This window comes from Mauremys reevesii, linkage group 13, assembly GCF_016161935.1.
Source record: "Mauremys reevesii isolate NIE-2019 linkage group 13, ASM1616193v1, whole genome shotgun sequence".
Taxonomy (NCBI): Eukaryota; Metazoa; Chordata; order Testudines; family Geoemydidae; genus Mauremys; species Mauremys reevesii.
The window spans coordinates 37,837,443-37,861,753 of NC_052635.1; the positions used below are offsets into that span (position 1 = coordinate 37,837,443).

General features: G+C 42.0%; 1 protein-coding gene across 1 annotated transcript; it reads left to right on the forward strand.

Annotated features, from left to right (window-relative positions):
- The first annotated feature begins 12,071 nt into the window (after positions 1-12,071).
- On the forward strand, positions 12,072-16,124 carry LOC120380938. Its single transcript, XM_039498860.1, has 3 exons — positions 12,072-12,316; positions 14,218-14,275; positions 14,732-16,124. Exons 1-3 carry the CDS (start codon positions 12,182-12,184, stop codon positions 15,940-15,942), a joined length of 1,404 nt encoding a protein of 467 aa, XP_039354794.1. The 5' UTR covers positions 12,072-12,181; the 3' UTR covers positions 15,943-16,124.
- Positions 16,125-24,311: the final 8,187 nt, after the last annotated feature.

Sequence of the window (24,311 nt, forward strand, 5' to 3'; positions counted from 1 at the left end):
CTTGGCCTTTCATTGCAATTTCAGATTTTTCTTCTAAAACTAAAGCAACAGCTAAATGCAGTTGCACCAAAAATGTCCTGAGTTGGAAATCTACCTCATTTGCCACTTGCCATTTCATTATAAATCATTCCTGTGGTTTTTGTTTCAATGCTACTCCTCTTAGTTCATTAAATATAAAGGCCTTTTGTTTAATGGAATTAATCAAGTTCCTTGGTATCTCAACAGCCAGCCACCTGACAGCATGATTCATTTTTACCAAAAACAAGCTATCATCAAAATCTCTTGCTGTATGGTGCTCCTGTGTTTGCATTGTTGATTTAACAGCTGTTAGCTGCATGTTTGAGGAATAATCATGCAATATGCCACTATTTCTCAGCGGTGCTCTTTATTATGTTTAATTACCCAAGATAGGTTTCTTTCTACCCTGTACTGCTATGTTCATCTGCTTTAGTTTTCAAGTGCAGAGAATGGAGTAGTTTCCCGTTCTTTTTGTAATAGAGATGGTTGTTTGCTTGAGCAGTTTTTATTATTTTGTTGAATGTCATTTTTGAAGTTTCCATATGTTTTCTGAAAGAAAAAACAATATTGTAATCTTTCGTGCTAAGCATATTTCCAGTTTCTGCAGTTGAATTAATATTATGAATGCCAACAAGCACTGCACAGGCAAAAGGTCATCTTAATCCAATGTTGAGAAAAAAGTTACATTAACTGTGTTGTGTCCCCCAGATGCATTCAGAAACTAACAATTTTTTATTGTTTTAGGCAAAAAAAATTTATTTAGCTAGCAAATTGAAACAACTAGCAGGAGTCTTATTAAGTGTAAGCCTATATGCAGTTTTCACACATCAGCATCGATGTGTAGTGGTCAACACATACAAATTCATTCCCCACATTGCTTGTGGCTCTTCTAATCAGCTGACCTTGGACAAATGTGACAGTGTCCACTGTCGAGTTTTCTAGGTGCTCCCGTGGTGGCTGGTTTTTTTAATGGGAGGCAAGGGACGAGAGTGTTGCTTTGATGGACATGGTGAGATGACAGGTATCAAGGATTCTTCTCTTTATATGCATATCTACAAGTTGTTCTAGATTGACAAGAACAAGCACCTTCTTTGTCTTGTGTAAGCGTGATGCCAAGCAGGACTGTTGCTGACCCAAATGATGAAACTTGCAATGCCAGCAATATCAAGCATGTTGAAGAAAAGAACCATTGGCCACCTATTTATCTTGCACCTGCAGGAGTATGTTCTTGCAAGGTGATCCACAATGGGGGGAGGGATAGCTCAGTGGTTTGAGCATTGGCCTGCTAAACCCAGGGTTGTGAGTTCAATCCTTGAGGGGGCCATTTGGGGATTGGTCCTGCTTTGAGCAGGGGGTTGGACTAGATGATCTCCTGAGGTCCCTTCCAACCCTAATAATCTATGATTATCAACACCGCTTTTAGTGTCATTGTAGTGGAGAATTAGGTGGGGTTTCTTTTTGTCTCCTCCAACAGCCTTGGCTTGATACATTATTACTGACTTGCCCTTCTTTGGAGTGTAGGAAACCAAGGTGAGTAGCCCAGCAAACTCAAACACTGATGACAATTTTTCTCTGTTGCTATGTGGATGCATCTCATTGGGTATATCTATCTTGTTTCATCGCATTGTTCCAGCATAGGTCAAATTTTTGTTAAGTAGATCTTCAGTAAGCTGCATACTGGTGAAGAAGGTATCCCCCACTACATTTTATCCAATCTTGTACCACGGCTGAACACAAGATCCTCATTGGCTAAAGACTAACTTGATAAACAATCAACGGAAACATGGCCTTCCTTCTCAGACCAACTGTCAACACAATCTGGCACAAAGACACTATCACATAATATGTTGTCATCTCATGACAACTTGCGTTCAGAGTTGCAAATCATTTTTATATGGTCAGAATATTGTGCTCTTCATTTGCCATCTTGAATAGCGCAGCACACACAAGTCCTCTCAAGAATCTCTGAGTCTGCAATATTTGAAGGGCCACGATACCTGGATAAGCAGCAAAGAATCCTGTGGCACCTTATAGACTAACAGATGTTTTGCAGCATGAGCTTTCGTGGGTGAATACCCACTTCTTCGGATGCAAGCAGTGGAAATTTCCAGGGGCAGGTATATATATATAAGCAAGCAAGAAGCAGGCTAGAGATAACGAGGTTAGATCAATCAGGGAGGATGGGGCCCTGTTCCAGCAGCTGAGGTGTGAAAACCAAGGGAGGAGAAACTGGTTCTGTAATTGGCAAGCCATTCACAGTCTTTGTTTAGTCCTAAACTGATGGAGAACACTTCAACCTCCCTGGCCACACAATAGCAGATTTTAAGGTGGCCATCCTCCAGCAAAAAAACTTTAGGACCAGACTCCAGAGAGAAACTGCTGAGCTCCAATTCATTTGCAAATTTAACACCATCTCTAGCCTTCTTGCTTGCTTATATATATATATATATATATATACCTGCCCCTGGAAATTTCCACTGCTTGCATCCGAAGAAGTGGGTATTCACCCACGAAAGCTCATGCTGCAAAACATCTGTTAGTCTATAAGGTGCCACAGGATTCTTTGCTGCTTCTACAGAACCAGACTAACACGGCTACCCCTCTGATACTTGATACCTGGATAAAAAACTCCACACAAGAATGTTAGGCAAAGAAAGCCAGCATCATTCTGCTTTGTGTTGGGGATACCCAACAAGCCTGGATTTGAAAGGACAAACCTCCCTGGAGTACCTTCTACTTTAGGATAATTATATGCAGCACCGCTGTTAGTGCAATGCATTATCAGTTAGCAAATGCCAACTATTACTCTACGAGATATTCTCACTTGAAGCAAACGTACATAAAACTACTAAAAAGACAGGATAACTGTGCAACACATTTGGAGTACATTTGTACCCCACATTTTTAATATTGAAAAAATGTTTTTATGCTAAATTAATTTTTTTGTTCAATTGTGTACATGTGTGTAGGTGACAGTGGCCTAAAACAGCATAATTGGAGGGCAACTTGTTCATGAGTTATTGCAACATATGTGCTGGTGGGATACAACATTACCCCATGAATGTGGATGAAGGTTAAGTGTAACAGTTGATGGGAAAAAAAATTATTCTGACCTGTGTGAAACTCCCACTGGCACCATTTGGGTGGGGTGGGGAGTAAAGAGGGGGGAAAACTGAAAGTACTGTCTTTATTTAAGAGTTTAAAAATCTGATTTCTTGTTCAAATATCCACATTTTAGTAAATATAGAAAAGAAATGAATTTGTCACTGGCTAAGCAGGTGTGCAAGTCCACTAGCTTAAATGGAATTGTGACTGCTTATGTGAGTGGTGAATTTGGCCAAGTTATATTTTCATTATGATGTGTGGAACCAACAGTGATACTCCCTTTGCTTGGCAGTTTAGCTGCATGTTAATGTGTTGAAAACTGATTCCTGTAGGAATTCATGTCTTCTGCCCATCAGCAAAGGTTAAAAAATATTTAGCTATCACATTTATGGTGGTTCAGGTTAAGTTTTGAAAGAAATATTTTCAATCGCTTTCCTATGCACTTTGGTATACTGGATATATCCAACTATGAGGACAAAGTCAGGATCCAAACTTGACTTGTTTCCCTTTACCAAAGTTAGAAAAATGCCTTGGCAATATGTCACTATGGCTTGAGGTGCTGTCGGATCATCATCTAAAATACACACAGCTGAATCCATACTCCATCCAAGTTCACACATGCAGGAAGACCTTATTCACATACAACTCAATGTTACATATGGAAACTTACCCATTCACAACATACTATGGCATTTATTTCTGGCCAATATATATAAGGTAAGTGGGGATATCTAAAGTTAAACATATATATTTTATAATTATATAATAGATCAATACCTAGTTTAAATTTCTAAGTTCACTTTTATGACTATATTCTCTTTGTTTATATTGCTCAAATTCTAAGGAGAGCAGAAGAAATATATCTAGGAACATACACCAACTCTTAGTCAGCAAGCCAAGGAAATATGAGTGTGTGGAGAGAAACCTTTACAAAAATAACCAGATCAACTACCTAGGCTAGGGAATTGAACTTTTGCCATTCAAGGATGTTAATTAATAAAGTAGGTTTAGAAAACTAAAACAGTTGGCATAAGAACATGACCAGATTTGCTTACTGTTTTGTGTGTTTATTTGTGCCTAATTACCATATGCAATGGCTATGTTGTGCACACAAATCTGGTAATTAGGCACATGGAAGTTGAGAAGCTACATATTTAAATGTGAAATCATAGCATCTGTGTCCAAATTAGTCCATGTATTTTTCATGTGCAGTTGTCTTCCAAAAGTATATTTTTAAAAAATCTTATAAAGTTTGATTTTGGTGGGGGATGGCATGTACCCAATCCACTTGTAATAGTCTTGATATTTAAAGGACATCATTGAGCCATCCTTAAAGATTAGACTTCCAGCATTGACACTCCTGTGTAATTGAGTCTAATCTTGCTTTTATAGTCCTGTAATATAGCATGCCCCTATCTAGTCATGGGATTAGAATGGCAAGACTTGTTAGAGTGGAACAACAGAAGAAATATTCCTGTATGTCATACAGAGGCAAAGATAATGGTATCAAACATGCAGAGCTGATGCAACCAGACTGATATATTTATCTGACTCTCATTTGGGTGTATGATTGCACTGCATGATGACTCACTACCAGGAACAGTAACTGAAATAGTGCCCCTAAGCTTTGCATTAGAGCTGGTCTGAAAATGCTAATTAAATTTCTCATGAGAATTTCTGGTCTTTCAATCAAAAAGGAAAACTTCATTGAGAACCAAACACTTCTAACAAGGAAAAAAAAATCTTCAAAATTTGTTACTGTTTTGACAACAAAACAGACTAGCTGTACTTTGCGTAGAGTTGCTTGACAAGGAAAAATGACTAGGACTGAGAGATCTTGGGTCCTAAACCTGCCATTTCTTATGCATAGTGTTCTTTTAAAAAGTTGTCCCTATAAGACGTGCTTTTGCTGAAATTTCCCCCATTGCTAGCATTGGTTCAGATTCAGCAGTGGCAGTGATGGGAAGAAGGCGAGTTTAGACAATGCCCCAGGTAGTCATTGTCTTTTTTAAGGCTCTCTGTCAACCCGTGCTCAAAAGGTCTACACTGCATGGTGCTTAAAATGACCACACCTATTTGCACCTCATGTATTTTTGTTGTTCCAGTATTGGTATTGTTGGTAGAGTTGAATTAGTGCTAACAGTAAGAAATCTTAGGGAAAATAAACTAGAGGGATAGCCATGTCCTTTTTTGCTACTGACTGGATGTGAAGTAGAACTCTAGATGTAAATGGTAAAGGGATACAAAGTCCATCTCCAACCATCCGGTTCCCCAGCTTTTTCTCTTATAAGGTGCAAACATGAAATTTGAAAATTTCATAATTGTATTTGACTGCACTACCGTTTTGAAAAGAGGTTAAGGTATTCTGCACCCTTACTATCAGTTTTTGGGGAGTTGGCTAAGCAGTAAGGGTTTTAATATTTGCACCCCAGAGTTCTGGTGCTTTTTGAAAGAGATTATCACTGTACTAATGATCCTAAATTGGGATGTGGAATGCCCTTTTGCACTGCATCTAAATAATAACTAATTATCAAATGTAGTATGGTATCTGATTGGTTTTATTCTGAATAGAAGCATAAAATACCTTAAATTAACTAGTACAAATATCTTCCAAATTATAACACACATACCTTGTTAATTATGTGATTATCATTAAGGTGATGCTCTGTTTTTCTGTCTAATCTTTTTTCCAGATGTGCTAGGATTGACACTAATCTTGACCTGGATTTATATTAAAGCCCCAGTAAAAATGATTGTTTTGCACTGATTTTTTTGTATCACAAACGTAGTACTTTAGGCTCTGATTCAGGAAACCATCTCAATTCAGGAAGAACACTTTAAGCATGTGCATTAGTCTCATCAACTTCAGTGAGACTTAAGCATATGTTTTTAAAGTTAATCATGTGCTTTCCTGAACCCAGGCCTGAGATTGTGTTGTTCTTAATTCATGGACTAAAAGGATGTAACCAGATGAAGATAACAAATCTGCTTGTTCTTTCTTCTAAGGCAATTTATTATTCTGATTGTCTGTTGTATTATTCCTACTTCCAGATTACTCAAACACAACATATTTGATACTTCCTTTGGATACATAACCATTGGGATGGAAGGTGCTTGTGATGGCTGAGGATGAGGGAACCAATGGCTTTGTTTACTTAATCTGTGGCTGAAATTTCACTTGTATCATAGGATGTACTTTCTCAAAACATAGAAATTACAGATCCTTTCTTCTTTATTTTAAAGGAGTGAACTGTTTTGGAAGAACTTCATTTGTGCAATGTGTTTAACCAGGAAGCTAACTAATCTTTCTATCCATTTGGGAACCCCCGTTGTTAATGCTGCATCATAAAGTATTTACCCAATGGATATAAGCACATATTTTGCCAATTCTGACTGGTTATGTTATGATGAATAAATGCTCTGGACTTCAACTGAAGAGTTCCTTCAATTTAAACTTGCTGTTGTAAATCTCTGTTTATACCAGAAGGTGGCACCATTGATGGTGTCTTCTAGGAAATCTTTAAATGGAGTAATGATGACTGTCATATACAACCCCCCACTGTACCTTAAAGCTTTTGTAGGAAATTACAAGTGTAAATATATATCTGTTATATTTCTGATGCAGAAGTGGATGAAGCTGAGGACTTTGAAGAGTCCAGGTTTTTTTCCTCGTAAATAAAGTAATCAAATATTTATCCAATATGGAGCAGCCAAAACTGAACTTGAAGCCTTCAGGATTTTTACTGTGTGTAAGGATCTGTAGCAGCCAAGCCGATATGCCTCTAAGTGCTATATACTAACACTAAAAGTTTGACCACTCTTAATAATAGATACAAGATCATTCTTGGTCTTTACAAACTTATATGCTACATTCCATAAAAGCAGATATATTAATTCATAAACAACTAATTACAGTCTGCTGCTATACCACTTTAGGCTGTGAACGAACACATTTAAGCAAGAGAAGGAAAAGTCGGCTTTGCTAGGTTTGTAAGATAACCTATGGGCCTGGTTGATGATCCTGAAAATGTTCTTAAACCAGACTCCTGCAGCAAGTGATGAATGTGAATCACCAAGTGATAACGCATCCTTTTTTAGTCCAAACGGAATCAGAACTGCAGCATAGTGTGATGGGACAGAGTGCTTTCCTTTCAAATGAAACATAAAGCTTATGTTCTGTTCATTCAAGATCTGGAAGCAGGAAGAGGATGGGGGCCTTAGTCCTGCAGTCTTGCCTAGATTTCAATTTGAGCAACCACATTCTTGCTGCTGTTTTAATTGGCTACAGTATTTACTGCCTATCCTAGGCTTTTATGTAGTGTTTTACCCCAGAAATTAGGATTCGGTGGATATAGTTCTGTAAAGTGTTGTGGGATTCTTCACTCTAAATCAGGGGTCGGCAACCTTTGGCACGCGGATTGCCAGGGTAAGCAGCCTGGCGGGCCGGGCCTGTTTTACCTGCCGCGTCCGCAGGTTTGGCTTATTGCGGCTCCCACTGGCCACAGTTTGCCGCTCCAGGCCAATGGGGGCTGCGGGAAGCGGCACGGGCTGAGGGATGTGCTGGCCGCGGCTTCTCGCAGCCCCCATTGGCCTGGAGCAGCGAACCGTGGGCAGTGGGAGTCGTGATTGGCCAAACCAGTGGACGCAGCAGGTAAACAAACTGGCCCAGCCCTCCAGGGTGCTTACCCTGACGAGCCGCGTGTCAAAGGTTGCTGACCCCTGCTCTAAATGGTGCTTTGAGAGTACATTGATGACCACTCTGAAACCATTGATAACCCATGCTTTTTTAAAAGTGCCAAACCTCTTGCTGGTGTATTTGGAATTAATATCGGGGGGGGGGGGGGGAAGTGTTATTCAGGGGGCTGTGATAATGAATAGCCCCTGGAGGGTCACTTGCATCATAAAATTGGCCAGGACAAATCACTGGAGAATATACAATAAGGAACAATCCTAGTAAAAAGGATTCTCAAGCTCAGGTCTGAGGCACTTCATATATATTCCCACGGTTGGGCTTAGTATGTGACTTTCCTGCTTCTTTTGGGTTCTATCCCTGTCTCCAAATATTGTTAAATCATCCCTGTCAGGGTTGGCTTTTAGCTCTTGAACCTGAAGACGTTTCTGGAGTGTAATTTAATTTTTATGCCTTTGGAGTGCATTAGGTTGCACCAAAGGAGAAGGTATTTTTGTTTTAAATACCCAGAGGAGGATGCCTTCTATTTTCTATACAAACGATTTATTTTCCCGTGTTGCAAATTAGTCAGTATCTTGGAGTGGAATGAGCTTACTTGTGCCACTTCATGGCTGCCCAAAAAAGGCCGTTAGAGCCTGAACCCCTATATAGAGGAGAGCAAAACTGTGACTACAACTAATTAGCATATAACAAAGTGCTCACAAAGCTTGGAGGGGAAAAATGGTCCCCTGTTTTTAAGGAGTTTGACAAACACTGGACTGGATGAGAGCATCTTCCAACACTACCAGAAAATTGTTGTTCAATTAAAGGTGAAGGGTGTTTGAATTTTGAACAAAGCTGGTTTTCTCCCAAGTGTTTAACTGGTTGTGTTAAATACGAATTTAAAATATTCATGAAACCACTCTATATTAATCAGGTTTCACTTGTATGGCATCTCTGATGTCACAGTCCCACCATTTCCCCTCTCAAAGGCAGAATTTAGGAAGGAATTTCCAAGGTGTAAAACAAAACCCAAACACACACCCTTGTCGGGTTTTTTACATCATAAAGGTGTAAAAAGAGAAGCTCAAAAAATCTCCCCAACCCAATTATTTCTTCCTCTGCAGGCAACCTTCAGCATTGTCCTATTACTATAACGAGCAGAATCCTGGACCTTTACTCATATGTACTTTATGTATACAAAGCAGCTGCAATCTCTCCCTACTTATAGCTAGAGTTATCTATCTTTTACCTGTTCTTCAGTGGTGTTTGATACAGGAGCTACACCAAAGCACTTCCTTGCATATACAAACCAGAGATTAGGTTTCACCTGATTTAAGGGACTATCAACCAGCCAAAAGCTCCTAGGTTACCTGCCCACTCCTACTAAATTATTGAAGTGTCTCTTCTAGCTGAATGTATACATGGAGTAATTAGTCAGTAGGAGAGCACCTTTCCCTTTAGAAAGCTGACACTGATGAATATTGCATCTCTTTTCTGTTTTAAAGAAATCTGTTTGTACAGAGTAAACATTTGGAATTACTATGGCCATCAGCTAGGAAATATTCCAGGCTTATTTTGAATATGATTGTATTTATCATACTTAGCACTCATAGTGCTTCACAAGCAAGTCCAACCCCCAGGGTAATATACCTTAGGTAGCTAGCATTATCTCCAATTTACAGATGGGTAAACTGAAGCACAGAAATAATGGCTTGCTTGAAGGTGCTGGGAGTCAGTGACGAAGCTGGAAGTAGAACTGTGGAATCCTGTCTTCTAGTTTTATGCTCTAATTCAGTGATACTCGGACTGAGGCTCGGGAGCGGTGAATAGTGTGTCTCCTATGGCTCTTTTCAGCACGTTATATTAAAGTTAGTAACCAGTCAGGATGCTTTTACTTTATTACCAATTCAGATATCAACTTGTGCTAAGTTATTAACTTATTTGCTGTGAAAATATGTATATATAAAAACTAAATATTTCCTGTCATACTGTTTAAATGTGAATAGTACTGTTGTTTTATATACTTTTGAATTCACACTACGTTGGCTCTTGGGTAACACTGGTTGCTAATTTGGCTCTTGAACCACTAAGGTCTGAGTATTACTGCATTAATTATTGGTTTCCACTGCCTATTGGAGCTGGGCCTAACCTGTCGGTGCAGCTGCTTTGGTGCCCTATAACCTGTACTGCTTGTAGCCATATATTAGATAACTTGCATGATGTGCTGCAATGTTTAACTCTAAATGTGGATATTTTATACTGATCCTGTTTCCCAAGTGCCTTGGCTTCATCCCCCAGGAGCTTAGAACCTTTGCTTTGCTTATCCATATATGGAAGATGACCCACATCAATGTCAGGAGGCTATTAGCAACTGAGAGTCAAAACCATTACAACCAACTAATCTTAAAGTGTGGCCAGCGTCACTTCATTTTTTTTATCTTGGCAGGGGAAGTGCAGTAGCAGCTTCCATTATTGTAATGGCTGCTAAATTCCCCTTTGCTGGAGTGAACAGCAATAGCCTTGCCCTGGATTAGTTTATGCACAAATGGGGCTTATCTACTGAATGCTTTTTCAGCTCCTCTTTTGATCTGCGGTAGGACAGAGGGATACACTCCACTCTGCTAACCTCTCTCACAGTTGGTGTGTACAAAGATGACATTCTGTCATCTTGGATATTATTATGGGCTCACTTTAAAAACCTTCATAAGTAGAAAAATTATGTGGTGTAAACAAGCATTTATTTACCTGTTATGTAATAATCATTAAACATGAGCTTTTAAAATCTACAATATGTCACAATTTTTTCTGCCTTTCTTTATTCTGCATATTTTCCCAGCTCACATAATGAAAATCAATGGATGTAGAATTTCTAGCACTGGAAGGAAATGTTAACTTGTCTTCAAATAACTGTTTCCACTGTTTTTTGTTTGTGTTGGGGTTGATTTAATTTGGGTTTTGGTTTGTTTTTTTTAAGGTGGAAACATTTGTGTTATTTTCAGTGTTTTCTAAAAGTTTGAGTTACAAAATCTAAAGGTTTGGCTGTTAGTTTACAGCCTCCTTTTAATATAAAGTAGGAAAATTAGGAAAGCTACTAGGGAGCAGAGCAAAGCAAGTTTGGGTAAAATAAGATGTGGCTCGGAGAGCTAAATTCAGCAGTTACACCCACAGAGAAGTCAATGGAATTCCACTAGCAAAGAATTTGGCCCTAAATCTGAACCCTCAAATGCCAGTTAACCCCCTCAACTCTCCATCCCAAACTTATTTTCAAATCATAGAATCATATGCAGGCCACATAAGCTGATCCACCACTCCTGAAATATTTCTCTCCCCACTCTACCAGCAAGCAACCCCTGCCCCATGCTTGGAGGGAAAAAAAAACCTCCCAGCACCACTGCAATCTACCCCTGGAAAAAATTCCCGACCCCCCAAATATGGATCAGCTCTCCAGCCAGACCCTCTGGAAAAAGCTAAGCATGTTACTGACCTATTGACTAAACCCCTAATTTATATCCGTTTGTCCTCGTGTCTTCCCTGGTATTTATCCTCTGATATATTTAAAGAGTGCAATCATATCTCCTCTATCCTTCTTGGTTAAGGAAAGAAAACAAACTGAGCTCCTCAAGTCTCCTCTCTTTTACAGGCTTTCCATTCCTCGGATCATTAGTGTTCTCTTCTTTGTACCGCCCAGTTTGTTTTCATCCTTCTTTTCATACATGGGAGACCTTAAGCTTCTGGCCGCAAAATTTGACAAACCATCACTGACGACAAAGCTACCTGCAACTTTCTGTGTAAGCATAAGATCCCCTAATTTTCATACCAAAACTTGAACCAAACCATTATCTTTTCACTCTAACATAAATTCCAGAAGGTTAAAATAGAATTCAGACCCCCAAAACTGAACCAGACCTACAAATACAGATCTTTCTTGGGGCAGCTAAAGCAGTTTAGCTCATTCAAAAGAGGGACTTGATATACACAAACTATATATGCACAGTGCTTCATAATATAATGTACATCTCTGTATATCTAATTCTTGAAATATAACAGAAATGAGAGACAGCAGATAAGAAAGACAAAGATGATATATAGGGATGGGGCGGGAGAGATCAATAGAGAGAATTGCCTAAGAAAATCTGTTTCACTGGAGCCTTCTACTAAGTCCTGGTTGGCCTGGGGTCCTTGAGAGGCTATTAAGATACTTGGTCCATATGGCAGTCTGAGTCACATCCAAGAGTGACATAGGTCCATCATCACAATGGTCTGACCTAGCTTATCCACCTCACTACCTGGGCACCTTTCTTTGGTGCTGCTGTTGCCATGACCAGCACCATTGGGAAGACAAGAGTAAAGATGGTGTACTAACCCCTGCCAACTCCTTTTCTAACTATGGTTCTGCTAGGAGAGAAGATTCCCAATAGCTGTCTTTCCATCAGTGAGTCCTACCAGAATGTCCTAGCTACCATCCTCCTCTTGTTGGGGCTCCTTGCCTTACTGGATAATGCCATCAAAATTGCCCGCCTGGTAAGCAAGCAATGTTGTGAGTGGGGAGGGTTGCTTCTTCTATTAGGCCCAAGACACTTCTCTTTGAGTCATTACTTACCACAGGGCCCTAACAAGGTGCTCCTCTCCTGAATCAGTACTGACCCATGTTCAAGCATTTTATTTATCTCCTGGAATTAAGAACAATATTTTAGGGATCATTCCATGCTCTGGGTGCTTATCTCATAGCTTAAAAACAAAGTAGTAAGCAGTGCTGTGTTGGAGGGAGTGGCGTGGGTTACTAATTAGGGAGCATTCTCTCCTCTGAGTCAGTATTGATGCCACTGCCACATTGTGACATTAGGGGGCACTGTATTGCAGTGGGTGATTCACTGGGCATTTTTTTGCCATTCCGTAGTGATAGCTTGGTGCTAGGGGGAGCTGTGCCGCACAGATTGCTGTGGGTGACTCAGAGTGAGCATTCTTCCCTGAGTCACAACTAATCTACTGCCCTGATATGGCACTAGGTGGTGCTGTGCTGATTGAACCTTCTGGATAAGACAGAAAAGGTCTTCTGAGCACTTATGATCATCTACGATCATATGGCAATTTATGTAAAAGACAAGAGTTTAATCATTGTGTCTTGCTCAAATTCCAGTCTCAGTGACTGCTGATTCTCTCCTCTCTCAGTCCCAATTGCATATAGTCTTTATTTCCTATCCTAAAGTGGTCATCCCTGGTCAGCTGCCACAATCCACCCCACAGTTGGCTGCCCCTCTGCAGTGAATGATCCCTGTTCATTTGTTGTGTTTGAAAAAGGAGGCTAGATAACTTTATGGCTAATAACATTTGTAGTTATGCCTCCTGAAAGAAGGATAATTAGCTGTTATGCTGATCTCCTGCAGCAGGGAGCTAAAGGGCATTTCCTCCCCCTGAATGGCATTCCACAGTTGGCTATCTGCATTAGGGATTTTAACACTTTCTTCTAAAGGCATCGGTCACTCTGGATGAGAGAGATCAAATTAGCTGGACTAGTGATCTGATCTGATCTGTCAGGAACTGGGATTCTAGACCAATTGGACCTGTGGCCTGATTTAACATAGCAGGTTGGAGGAGAGGGAAATATCAGATTAAGTGGAGCAGTGGTGTGGGATACAGGATAGATATGGGTGTGTGATCCACTATTACAGATATATTCCTATTCTGAATACAGTTCTGTTATATTGCTGTTAATAAGGTCCATAGAGTTATGACTGCCCAAATATCCCCCATGTGATACTAGGGCCAAGGCATTTTGAAGATCGTGGGGGTTTTGTCTTTCTGTTTTGCAGCAAGAATGGGTGGGCAATTCCTAGTGAGTTTTCCCTGCAATTTCAGGTGTGATCGCATTACAAGTTTGCTCAGTGGATACTGAATTTTTTGAAGGCTCTTACACCTGTGGGTCAGGTACAACTAGGTCAAGAATTTTTTAACTAATGTTTTTTCATCAAAAAATGCCAATTCATTGGAACTGAAGCTGTTTGTAGGAAAGAATTGATTACAATGAACTGACATTTTTGAAATGGAAAGTTGTATTTTTATTTCAAAATATAAGTTAAATTATAGTTTAAAAAAAGCCAGAACCAAAATGAAAAGTTTTGATTGACCCAAACCAAATTTTTTTCTTCAGATTTTTGGTTTGTGAAAAAATTTGAAATTGACTTTTTGTCCCAGTTCAAAATGGGAAAATGCTTCAAAATCTTGAAAATTCTCATGGAATGGGAAAACCATTTGCTGCTCCACTCTAGGATCAGAGGTGATATCCTGATCCTATTGAGGTCAATGATGAAACTCCCATTGACTTGAAAAGGGTCAGGAATTCAGGGAGGCAGAAGTATTGGTACTAGAGAGAAGCCGCTAACCACAATGGCAACTGGTTTTCTCTCCTTCTTCCCTTCTTTCAGATCTGGATCTACCTGTGTCAGTTTCTGAAGAGAGACTTCCATTATTTCACCACCAAAGGTAAATTGGGGAAGATGAGGAAATGTTCAATTTTTTTGGTTCTAAACTGTTTTTGGCCAGTTCTTATTAGATGAAACAGTGCTCTAAATGTTGGTGTCTACAGGAACCCTGTCTACACTAGGGCTCCCACTCACCATTACTAACACCAGCAAAGCTGCACCAGGATTAGCAGCAGTGGGAAATTTGAGAACAAAATCTTTAGTGTAGATGTAGCCTGTTTGTATCTCTTTCACTCTCCTTTCCTTTCTCTCTTTCTGTTTCTGTCCTTTACCTTCCCTCTCTGTCTCTTCCACTGTCACTGTGCAGGCAGGTCTGGGGAAGAGGAAAGAAAGGAACCAGACATTGTCTGGCCAGGGATTACATGAATTTACTATGATAGGTTAGCCATCACATGGACACTGTATTTCTGTTAATTCATTTCTTCATTTTTTATTCTTCCTCTTCATTCTCCTGAAGCATACAGATGGGTCAAGGCACTAACAGCCATTTCCTGCAGCAAGAAATCCAGCGGCCGGAAGAAGCTGGTGCTGACCAAAGGCCAGAGAAATATCTCCATGTTGCACTTCCACTGCACTCTGGATCCTCTGAGGCTAACCGTGAACATGAACAACCTAAATGGGCTGAAAAGCCACTGTCCCCAGGGTCACAGGAAGGACAAAGGTTACCATGGTTCCTGGCCAACCCATCAAGACACTGATGATGAGAAAGCCAGTTGGTATGGGCACCAGCAGCAACACCACCAGGTGAACAATCGGCCTAACCCAGGTCAACGTTACCGTGACTGGGCGAGCCAGTACAGCTCCCGTCACTCAGACAGTGACAGTCCTCAGCCAGTGTGCCCAGCCGGATCCACTGTGTCATCAGTGCGTTTTCACACCAGCTCCCCAGAGCAGGTTGCCAAGACCAGAGGCAGCCTGGCTGACTGGGGCATTTACATACACAACCCAAGAGGAGTCACTAGGGATAAAGAGCTTGGCTTGGACAGTGCAGGAGAAACTACACGACGGCAGAGTTTCCTGCATCAATCTGCTGTTCCAAACACAGAGGAACCCATCAGCCTCCGTTCAGAGTGCTCTGCTGTGCACATTCACCCCCATGTCAATGAGGCACACTTCATACCCAGCCCAATCTTCCCAGGCCCTAAGCAGGTAGTGTACTCTGCCCTGGCTCCCACCCCAGAGTCCAGAACCTGTCTCAACAATGATTACCACCACTCAGTGACCCAGGCATATCATCAGAGGAGTCCTGAGCACCATCCTGGGACTGAATTTCACCACAGCTTGCCACTGGTCCAGCGAGCCGAAGTCTACATTTATCTTGTCAACCCACCGCCTCTCGGCCCAGAGCACACCGCTGAACGGTCCACCCACCCCTTTTCAGCATCTCGCACCATCTTAGTCAAGGACACTTTGGCAAACCGGGTATCTGTTGGCCACACCTGGGAAAGTTCCAACCAAGGCCCAACGGGGCAGATTATCTGTGACACCCACACACAACGCAAGAGCATCTGGGAGAGAAAACACCAAGCTAGCACACTGCAGTTGAGCCAAGACTATGAGAAGCTGGCAGGAAGCAGTGATGGTGCCAACCTGATCCACAACCCACCTCTCCTGGCAGACATGACAAGAGGAGGTTCTGAAGCAGCACCACTCAACATTAGCAATTGAAGGTATCATACAACTGGATTTACCACCCAGCTGACTTCAATTCCTGGCATGGATGAGATTCTGATGCCTGGTGAACCCTGGGAGATCTGAACTAGGTGGGTGGGAATAGTACAAATGGCATTCTCTGCTATTTTGTGGTGCTCTCAGGATGTGCTGGTTTCAATAAATAGCAAAGCACAAAGCTCCTAGTTATGCAGATTCTCTGTAGTGACAGCTGCGGGTGTGGGAAGAGCCCAGGTGGCATGGCTTCTTCATATAAGAAGCAGCACTTCACTTGTACATTTTGACCCCACCCAGGTTTCCTAGGTATGCATTGCAATTCAGTCTCTGTGGCAGGAATGCTCAAGTGAGTATGAGCTCCATGATTTCTCCTCTAAACAGGTATTAATTTTGGGCACATAATTGTCAGTAGGTGTAATAAAATGTATCTCTGGTCTTGGCACAAATGAGAAACTTCCTGCAGACCATCTTGGGATCAAGAACAGAAATAGCCATTCTGATGAAGATTCCAGTTCTCACCCCCATCCCATGCCATCCTGGGAAACTGGTGTAGGCATGCTCATTGGGTATCAGAATTTGAGAAGCATGCCTCCCATGTGCCCTTCCTATCTAGGGACGTCACTCCTGTCAGTCCGAAAGCTACCTACATTCCACACAAATTTCATGTCCCCTTTTTATTGATGAAAATTATTTACATCATTAAAAATAAGCAATCATGGAACTCAGATGAAAAACTGTTTACACTACACCAGTGTTTCTCAAAGTGGGGTCGCCGCTTGTGTAGGGAAAGCCCCGTCCGCAGGTTCGGCCGATCGCGGCTCCCACTGGCCGCGGTTCACCGCTGCAGGCCAATGGGAACTGCTGGAAGCAGCCAATGGGGGGTTGGATGTGGAAGGAGCCCCGGAGGCGGGGCAGATAGGAAGTGGAGGATGGGCTCTCCATACAATTTACGAAACCGGATGTGGCCCTCAGACCAAAAAGTTTGCCCGCCCCTGATCTAGACCATCCCTGACAGGTGTTTGTCTAACCTGCTTTTAAAAATCTCCAATGATGGAGATTCCACATCCTCCCTAGGCAATTTATTCCAGTGCTTAACCACCCTGACAGTTAGGACGTTTTACTAATGTTCAGCCTAAACCTCCTTTGCTGCAATTTAAGTCCATTTCTTCTTCTCCTATCATCAGAAGTTAAGGAGAACAATTTTTCTCCCTCCTTCTTGTAACAGCCTTTTATGTACTTGAAACCTGTTATGTCCCCTCTCAGTCTCCTCTTTTCTAGACTAAACAAACACTATTTTTTCAATCTTCACTTTTAGGTCATGTTTTCAACTTGTAATCATTTTTGTTGCTCTTCTCTGGACTTTCTCCAATTTGTCCACATCTTTCCTGAAATGTGGCACCCAGTACTGGACACAATACTCCAGTTGAGGCCTAATCATCATGGAGTAGAGCGGAAGAATTACTTCTAGTGTATTGCTTACAACGCTCCTGCTAATACATCCCAGATTGATGATTGCTTTTTTTGCAACAGTGTTACACTGTTGACGTATATTTAGCTTGTGGTCCTCTATGACCCATCCACACTGCTATTATTAGTGTGCGAGCTGGAGCGGAGCTAGCTCATGTCTGTCTACCCAAGCTGGGAGGCACACTCCCAGTAGCAGTGTAGACATACCCTGCGAGGCCTTAGCTATGGTAGGAAGAGATTGTGATTGGCACTATGCTGCCTAGCACATCAACTACCAAAACTTTGCCCATAGTGTAGACAGCTATTAAACTATATGCTCATTGTTCTGTGTTTGCACAGCACCTAGAACATTACCCAGGACATTAATTAACCATCGGAACAACTTACCAAGGATCGTGGTGGATTCTCCATCACTAACCATTTTAAAATCAAGATTGGATGTTTTTCTAAACGATAAGCTGTGCTAGGAATTATTTTGGGGAAGTTTCCTGGCCTGTGTTATCATCTAGTCTGACCTGTATCACAATGGTCCCTTCTGGCTCTGGAATCTATGACTGGGGATCCTGCTTGTTAGCACAGTGGAAATAATAATAATAATTAATAATATAATTTAAATAAATAGCTGGTCATGATAGACTCTAGTGGAGAGCTTACCTAACAGCATCAACCATGGCCTCTTTTCCTAGTGTTATCAATGGCCTAAGAGTCACATTCTGCTGCCAACCGACATTCCGTCGAAGGTAACAAATTAGGTCCATGGAGATGAGTGTGTCGGAGAATACAGAATCTGGCCTAATACCTATTTTCAAAGCACTGTGCAATGTCTGTTGCGAATTCCCAATTCTGAAATAACTTAGAAGATTAAGCTGTTCCCATCAAAAGACTCCAACTGAAGCAATACACCTGGGCAAGGGAGAGGTCCTCTGCTTGAATGTTTCATTAAAAGTGACCCACAAAGGATTATAACAGCAGGTCTGTTGTAGCAGCTGCACAGAGATGAGCAAAGGTCACCATGCATTCAGGCCACCAAAGCTAAAAAACTAAGAGAAAGAGAAAGGGCTGGAGAGTGTATTTCCTCCTACAAAGCAAACCAAATGTGACTCAGTGCAACTTCCCCCCAGGATGTCTCAACCCTCCTGCCACTCTCAGCCTGGACAGTGGCCAGCATCCAGATTAAGCATTAGTAAAACTAACAAGCTGAACAATTCCCACAGTATATTTCTTGTTCTTCGGATAACTAACTTAACCACAGAGCGTCCAAAAGAGATGTCCCATTCAAGGTTGCTGCAGTAACCAAGAAGCAAGGTCTCCATAGCAAATTCAAGTGCAAAGCCCTTAGAGCCTGGCAGAAAGCAGCAGCATTAACTGAAATAGGTCAAAGCTCCACAGTAGCTCTACTCAGTTTTAAAAATAGTAATAATCAGTTTCCTGTGATGGGGTCTGATCCAAAGCCCACTGAAATGAGGGCATTCAATGGCCGTTGAATCAGACTCATGGTATGCACATGCTTCACAGTCCTCTCCCCAAGGAGAAACCAGAGAGAGATGGGGAATTGCTCGGAAAAGCTCACAGGGGGGTTCTTCCTCAACAGCCCTAGAACTGGGAGGAAGTCCAGTCACCCTAATGGGCTCTGACTAGTCTGTCTTCCTCATTCTCAACTCCCATAAAGGTAGCCTCACCCACTTTATTTTCACCATATTTACTCATTCTCTCTCTGATATGATCACTGGTAATCCGGGCTCTTTTGGCTATGGTCGTAACACCTACATTATGGGGTAACACAGTTCTCTTACTACAGTCCTGTGTTCTGGGATGTGGCTCAGCCAGGTCACACCAGCAGCTGAGCCTGCTTTTGCCAAGTAACTGGGAAGTCAAAGTAAACAGAGGCTAACCATAATTTTTCTCCCGTTCTGGAAGTACTCTACTGGTGCAGCCTGCCTGCCTGCAAGGAGAAAGAGGAACTGGAGTTCAGACATGTCATAGAGCTGCTGTGTTTGCGCTCAGTGGAGAAAGCAGGTGATATTGTTCTCTACACACATTTCCTGCTGGCTGACATGGGTAAGCATTTGTTTAGCTCTCAAAAGAGGGTAGAAGTATTAGCCATCTGTTCTTGTGCAGGAGCAGGGAATCTGTTATGAGCCTGATCCTGAACAACTTAGATGAAGTGGAGATTTGCTATTGCCATCAATTGGAGCAGTATGAAGAACTAGGGATGGAGGGTAAGTGAAATCAATGAGTTTTGTAATTATCCGTTAGTAATCCAAGAAGGGGCCCACACATCTCTAATGGCAGAAATAAGGTAGGTGTAACTAAGTGGTACGAATCAATGATCATGAAGACTCTAGGCCTAGGAATACAAAGAATTGGTCATATGGCAGGGAAAATGTGTGACCATCCAGAGGCTGTCTGCACTATACATTGTGGAAGGTCAGCAATGGCTCGTGACTCCACCAACACATGTATGTCACAAAACAAAACACAAGATTACATCAGACATACAATTTTTCAAACATTAACTCTCTTTATTGCAAAGTGGCATGAGCGTCTCATTCATGCAGTTATGCTGGGAGATACTCAGCCAGCAGTATTAACATGGGGCCTGATCCTGCCTCACTGTAGTCAATGTGGCCTTGAAAGGGAATATGACACTTTGAGAAACAGGAAGGTGGACCGCTCCCTCCTTAATCATTCATGAAGTCTAGGATGTGTAGAGCAAATAGAATCAATGCAACAAAATATATAAATGGACAACTGTGGAGTTCAGAATCAAAAAAATGTTTTGCCTTAAAACAACCGGCTTTTTATTTGGGGGCTTTTATAAAAGAAAAATATCTTTAGAAAACTCTAGTCCAAATCTGTTTTTCCCGAGTGTTCATCCTACAAAGGCAAGACACACCAAGAAGAGTTATTTTATTGTGGACAGACTTCTACCTCTTGTAATGGGCCCTGGTACAGAACCCTCTCCTTCCCAGCCATACACACAGAAGGTAAATTCTGTTTGCTTGGTTTACTTCCACGAGCTCTTAGCAATATGATCAAGTAAGCAGCAGGACAGATTCCCAAAAGAGGATGGCTGAAGAACTATCATACCAGTGTCAAGAGCATGTTTGGGAAGATTTGTGGGTATAAAACACTAAATCAAAGTAAAATGGCCACATGGCTTGTCCTGTGTTGCCAGTCCTTCTACTTATGTTTCACCATGATAATAGGAAAAAATCAGATATAGATTTTTCATGTCAAATTACTTCATTTAACTTTTAAGTACTATCTAGAATGAGACCATGTGCACTGGAGGAAAGTAACATTTTGGAAAAGAATCTAATTGATGAAACAGTACTGGATTTGCAACAATAGCTATGTTTAGTGCCCACTTTCTGTTCTTTCAATTCTTTGTTAAAAGCAGAGCTGGGATGCAATAATATGGCAAACTGACAGCTCACTGAAATTCCTGGCTTGTTTTCCACACAGTCAGTTTTCATTTCAAAAAAGCAGCAACAACACAGTCTCTAGTTTGTCATGGTTGTGATGAAAATTTCAGAACTGTGAGCCGGGTCTAAGAGATGCAGAGATGGCTATGGTTATGTCTACACAGCAGCTGGGAGGTGTAAAGTCCCACGTAGGCAGACATGTATGTGCTAGCAACCTAAAAATAGCACCATGGCCATGGGCAGCACAGGCAGTGGCTTGGGCTAGCCACCCAAGTACATACCTGTGTGGTTGGGCAGGGAAGCTAGGCAGAGCTGTCAGGCCACACTGCTATTTTTAGGTGCTAGCCTGAGCAGAATTAGCTGGTGTATGGGGAATTACACATCTTAACTGCTGGGTAGCCATACCCTATGTGAGTCTGCAGAGAGCCTGGAACATTATGAGGTTTGAACTGCCCCATTCATCTGTGTGAAGTGTCAACTCTGATGCCTAGTGATGATAATGTAAATACTGTTAACTATTTCACTGCTGATGTAAGAAAGCAGAGGGAGATTCACAGCACTGTACAATGTCTTCTTTTGGTTCCACAAGTGGCTCGTGTTTGGGAGATAACATGACTTACTTTTCTGCCATCATGAAGGAGCAAGATAAAGGAGCCTAGCAAAGCCCAGGGGCATGTCCAATGTCCCACCCAAGGAGAGTCAACCTCAAGGAGTCCAATGGAGCTCAGAGAACTCATATGATCATATTTTAAACATCTGCACAATCTACTGTGAACACTCTCATTTTGGCAACTTATGTGGGTGGAGCTTATTTTGTGGGCGGAACGTGGAAGAGTAGGACTAGTATCATCTTCCCTTCAAGTTAACCCCCACTTAAAACAGACTTTTCCGACAAAGCCTTTTAACAGTAACTCACCAATGAAAGAAAATTGTCGGTCTGTCCTGCTTTGAGAAAGAGCCCTAATGTAGATGGTGTACTGTTTGTCTAAGTCAGACTGTACATACCTGACCTTGTCTGCTCTGGCTTTTCTTTTAAAATCTCCCACCTTTGCAGCTCCATTTGTGGTAGCAGAGGAGAAAGTGCTGGTGTAGATCAGCTGCCAGTGTTTTAACTGCTGTGTCATCTGCAGTGCTGCACAGGAGGAATTACAGCTGTGGGAGATTTTAAGACAAATGGCAGTGTAACCACAGTCCTTGGGGCAGTGTAGCACCCATGTATTCCTCTGTGTTCATGTACATTGAAGGTGCTCCTTACAAAATAGCAATACATTAAAACAGACATGTCAAATCGCTTATCTGAAAAACAAAAGATTGAGGGCATAACCAGAAGTGTGTGAGCTGAGGAGGAACTGCTAATGGCTCATTTAGTGCATCCCTGAGTAGGGAGGCAGAACAGATTTCCTCACCATCTAATCCATCTCTGGATAGACCTTGAATCTTACCAGAGGAGTGGGCTCCTGTGTGGTGTTGCCTAAATTGTCCTTAGTTATAGGGCACACAAAAAATGGGCCAACCAAAAGAATCCCTTTTTCATACAGTACTCAAAGAGGGAAAACCTATGGGATTTAAGGATAGGCAAAGAACCACCCAGGATAGACAGGGATGGTGGAGCCTCATTTGTGCCCTAGGTGACAGCTGATGGTACAGGAAGCATTCAGACTCAGATACAGGGTGCCTAAACTGTACCCAGAAAACACGTGCATGTGCCTAATGTGCGCACTCTGTGTTTTCATGCTCAAATGCCTGCTTTGCACAAACATCTGTTCATTCATGCACCAATTGTACAGGTGAAATGTAGAACAGACAGTTTAGAAATGGGGTTGATAAATGCACCGAGCTCCTCATCTCTATATTTATTTTTTCCAGTGTTTGAGCTAAAACCCTTAGGTCTGCCCCTTGTACTACGTGATAAAAGAGAACAAGTTGTCCCAGCCTTCTCCTTCTAGCACCCCTTTGTGGTCTCGTGCAGCCCCAAAGCACAAAGTGAGCCAGCCAGGCACGCAAGCCCTTTGATGAATTTATCTGAGTGTCTGAAAATGTGCCAGTGATTAAATATTTGCAGTCACGATTGCTGCAAAATTAAAAAAAAAACACCTCGTTTTAAGCGGCTATTACTGGCGGGCTCCTGGGCATAAACATTTGCTTTACAAAGGTATGTTTCCTTCTCAAATTCAGTGCTGCCCGCTCCTTCTCTCACTCCACCCTATTCAGCTTGCCTCTGTCCTCCTGCTGCCGATTTGCATGCAGCTTTCACCCAGCAGAAGGCTCCCGCTGAGGCTGCTGGGACTTGTAGTCTACATCAAAAAGAAAGCAGGCGTTTGGGAGATTTTCGTGGGAATTTTAAAAACTCTTCCAGGAGGCGCCTCCAGACTCAAGTACCAAGGTACATACAAAGAGTACTAGACCCCTAACCATGTGTGCATTAGATTCCCAGGGAAACCTCAATCTAGACATAGATTAGAAAAATTAACAGATGCAGAGAACTGTCCATTTATTTGGCTTTTTCAGTGCATGAAAATATATATTCCCCTTGTACTTACATAGGCAGTTCTAGCTGGAGGAGTGGAGACATCCCTAGCTACAGAGATATTGCGAGATATAGAGCCAGTGCATGGCATTAACCAGGAAAGAAGGTAGACTTTGCAATTGGAAAGCCAGAAAGGGTTTATTTACTTTTATGTTGTATCCCATCTTGTATCCATTGTCTGGTTAGACTGTAAACCCTTCGAAGCAGGGATTGTTTCCTTTCTGTATTTCAGGGTTTCTCAAACTGGGGTTGCCCCTTGTGTAGGGAAAGCCCCTGGCGGGCCAGGCCGGTTTGTTTACCTCCCTCTTCCTCAGGTTCGGCCAATCACGGCTGCAGGCCAATGGGAACTGCTGGACGTGGCGGCTAGTATGTCCCTCTTCACGTGCCGCTTCCAGCAGCCCCCATTGCCCCGGAGCAGCAAACCGCGGCCAATGGGAGCCGTAATTGGCTGGACCTGCAGACGGGGCAGGTAAACCAACTGCCCAGCCCACCAGGGGTTTTCCCTACACAAGCGGCGACCCCAGTTTGAGAAATACTGCTGTATTTGTACAGTACCCGGGACAGTGGGGCCTCAAGCCCAAATGGGGCATTTGGGTACCACCATAACATAAATATTAACAATAACAATTACAGGGTTACCCTTTTTTATTTGCCTTTTTGGCTGTGTCACACACAAAGTCTCCCTCATCTCTCTCTCTCTCACACACACACACAGTCTCTCTCTCATCTAAACAAGCAAATTTAGCCGAAATCCAAAGATGTGGAAAAATAAGTATTTCCCAGTTTCTCCCCATCTCTCTCTAGCTCCAGCTCTAGGCAATCAATTATTAGCTAGCTTTTGCAAAACGTGTTTAGACAAAATGATGCATCATCTGATGGTGTCTAAAATGGAGGAGATGGGAGGTGACCAGCTGTCCCGATTTTATAGGGACAGTCCCTATATTTGG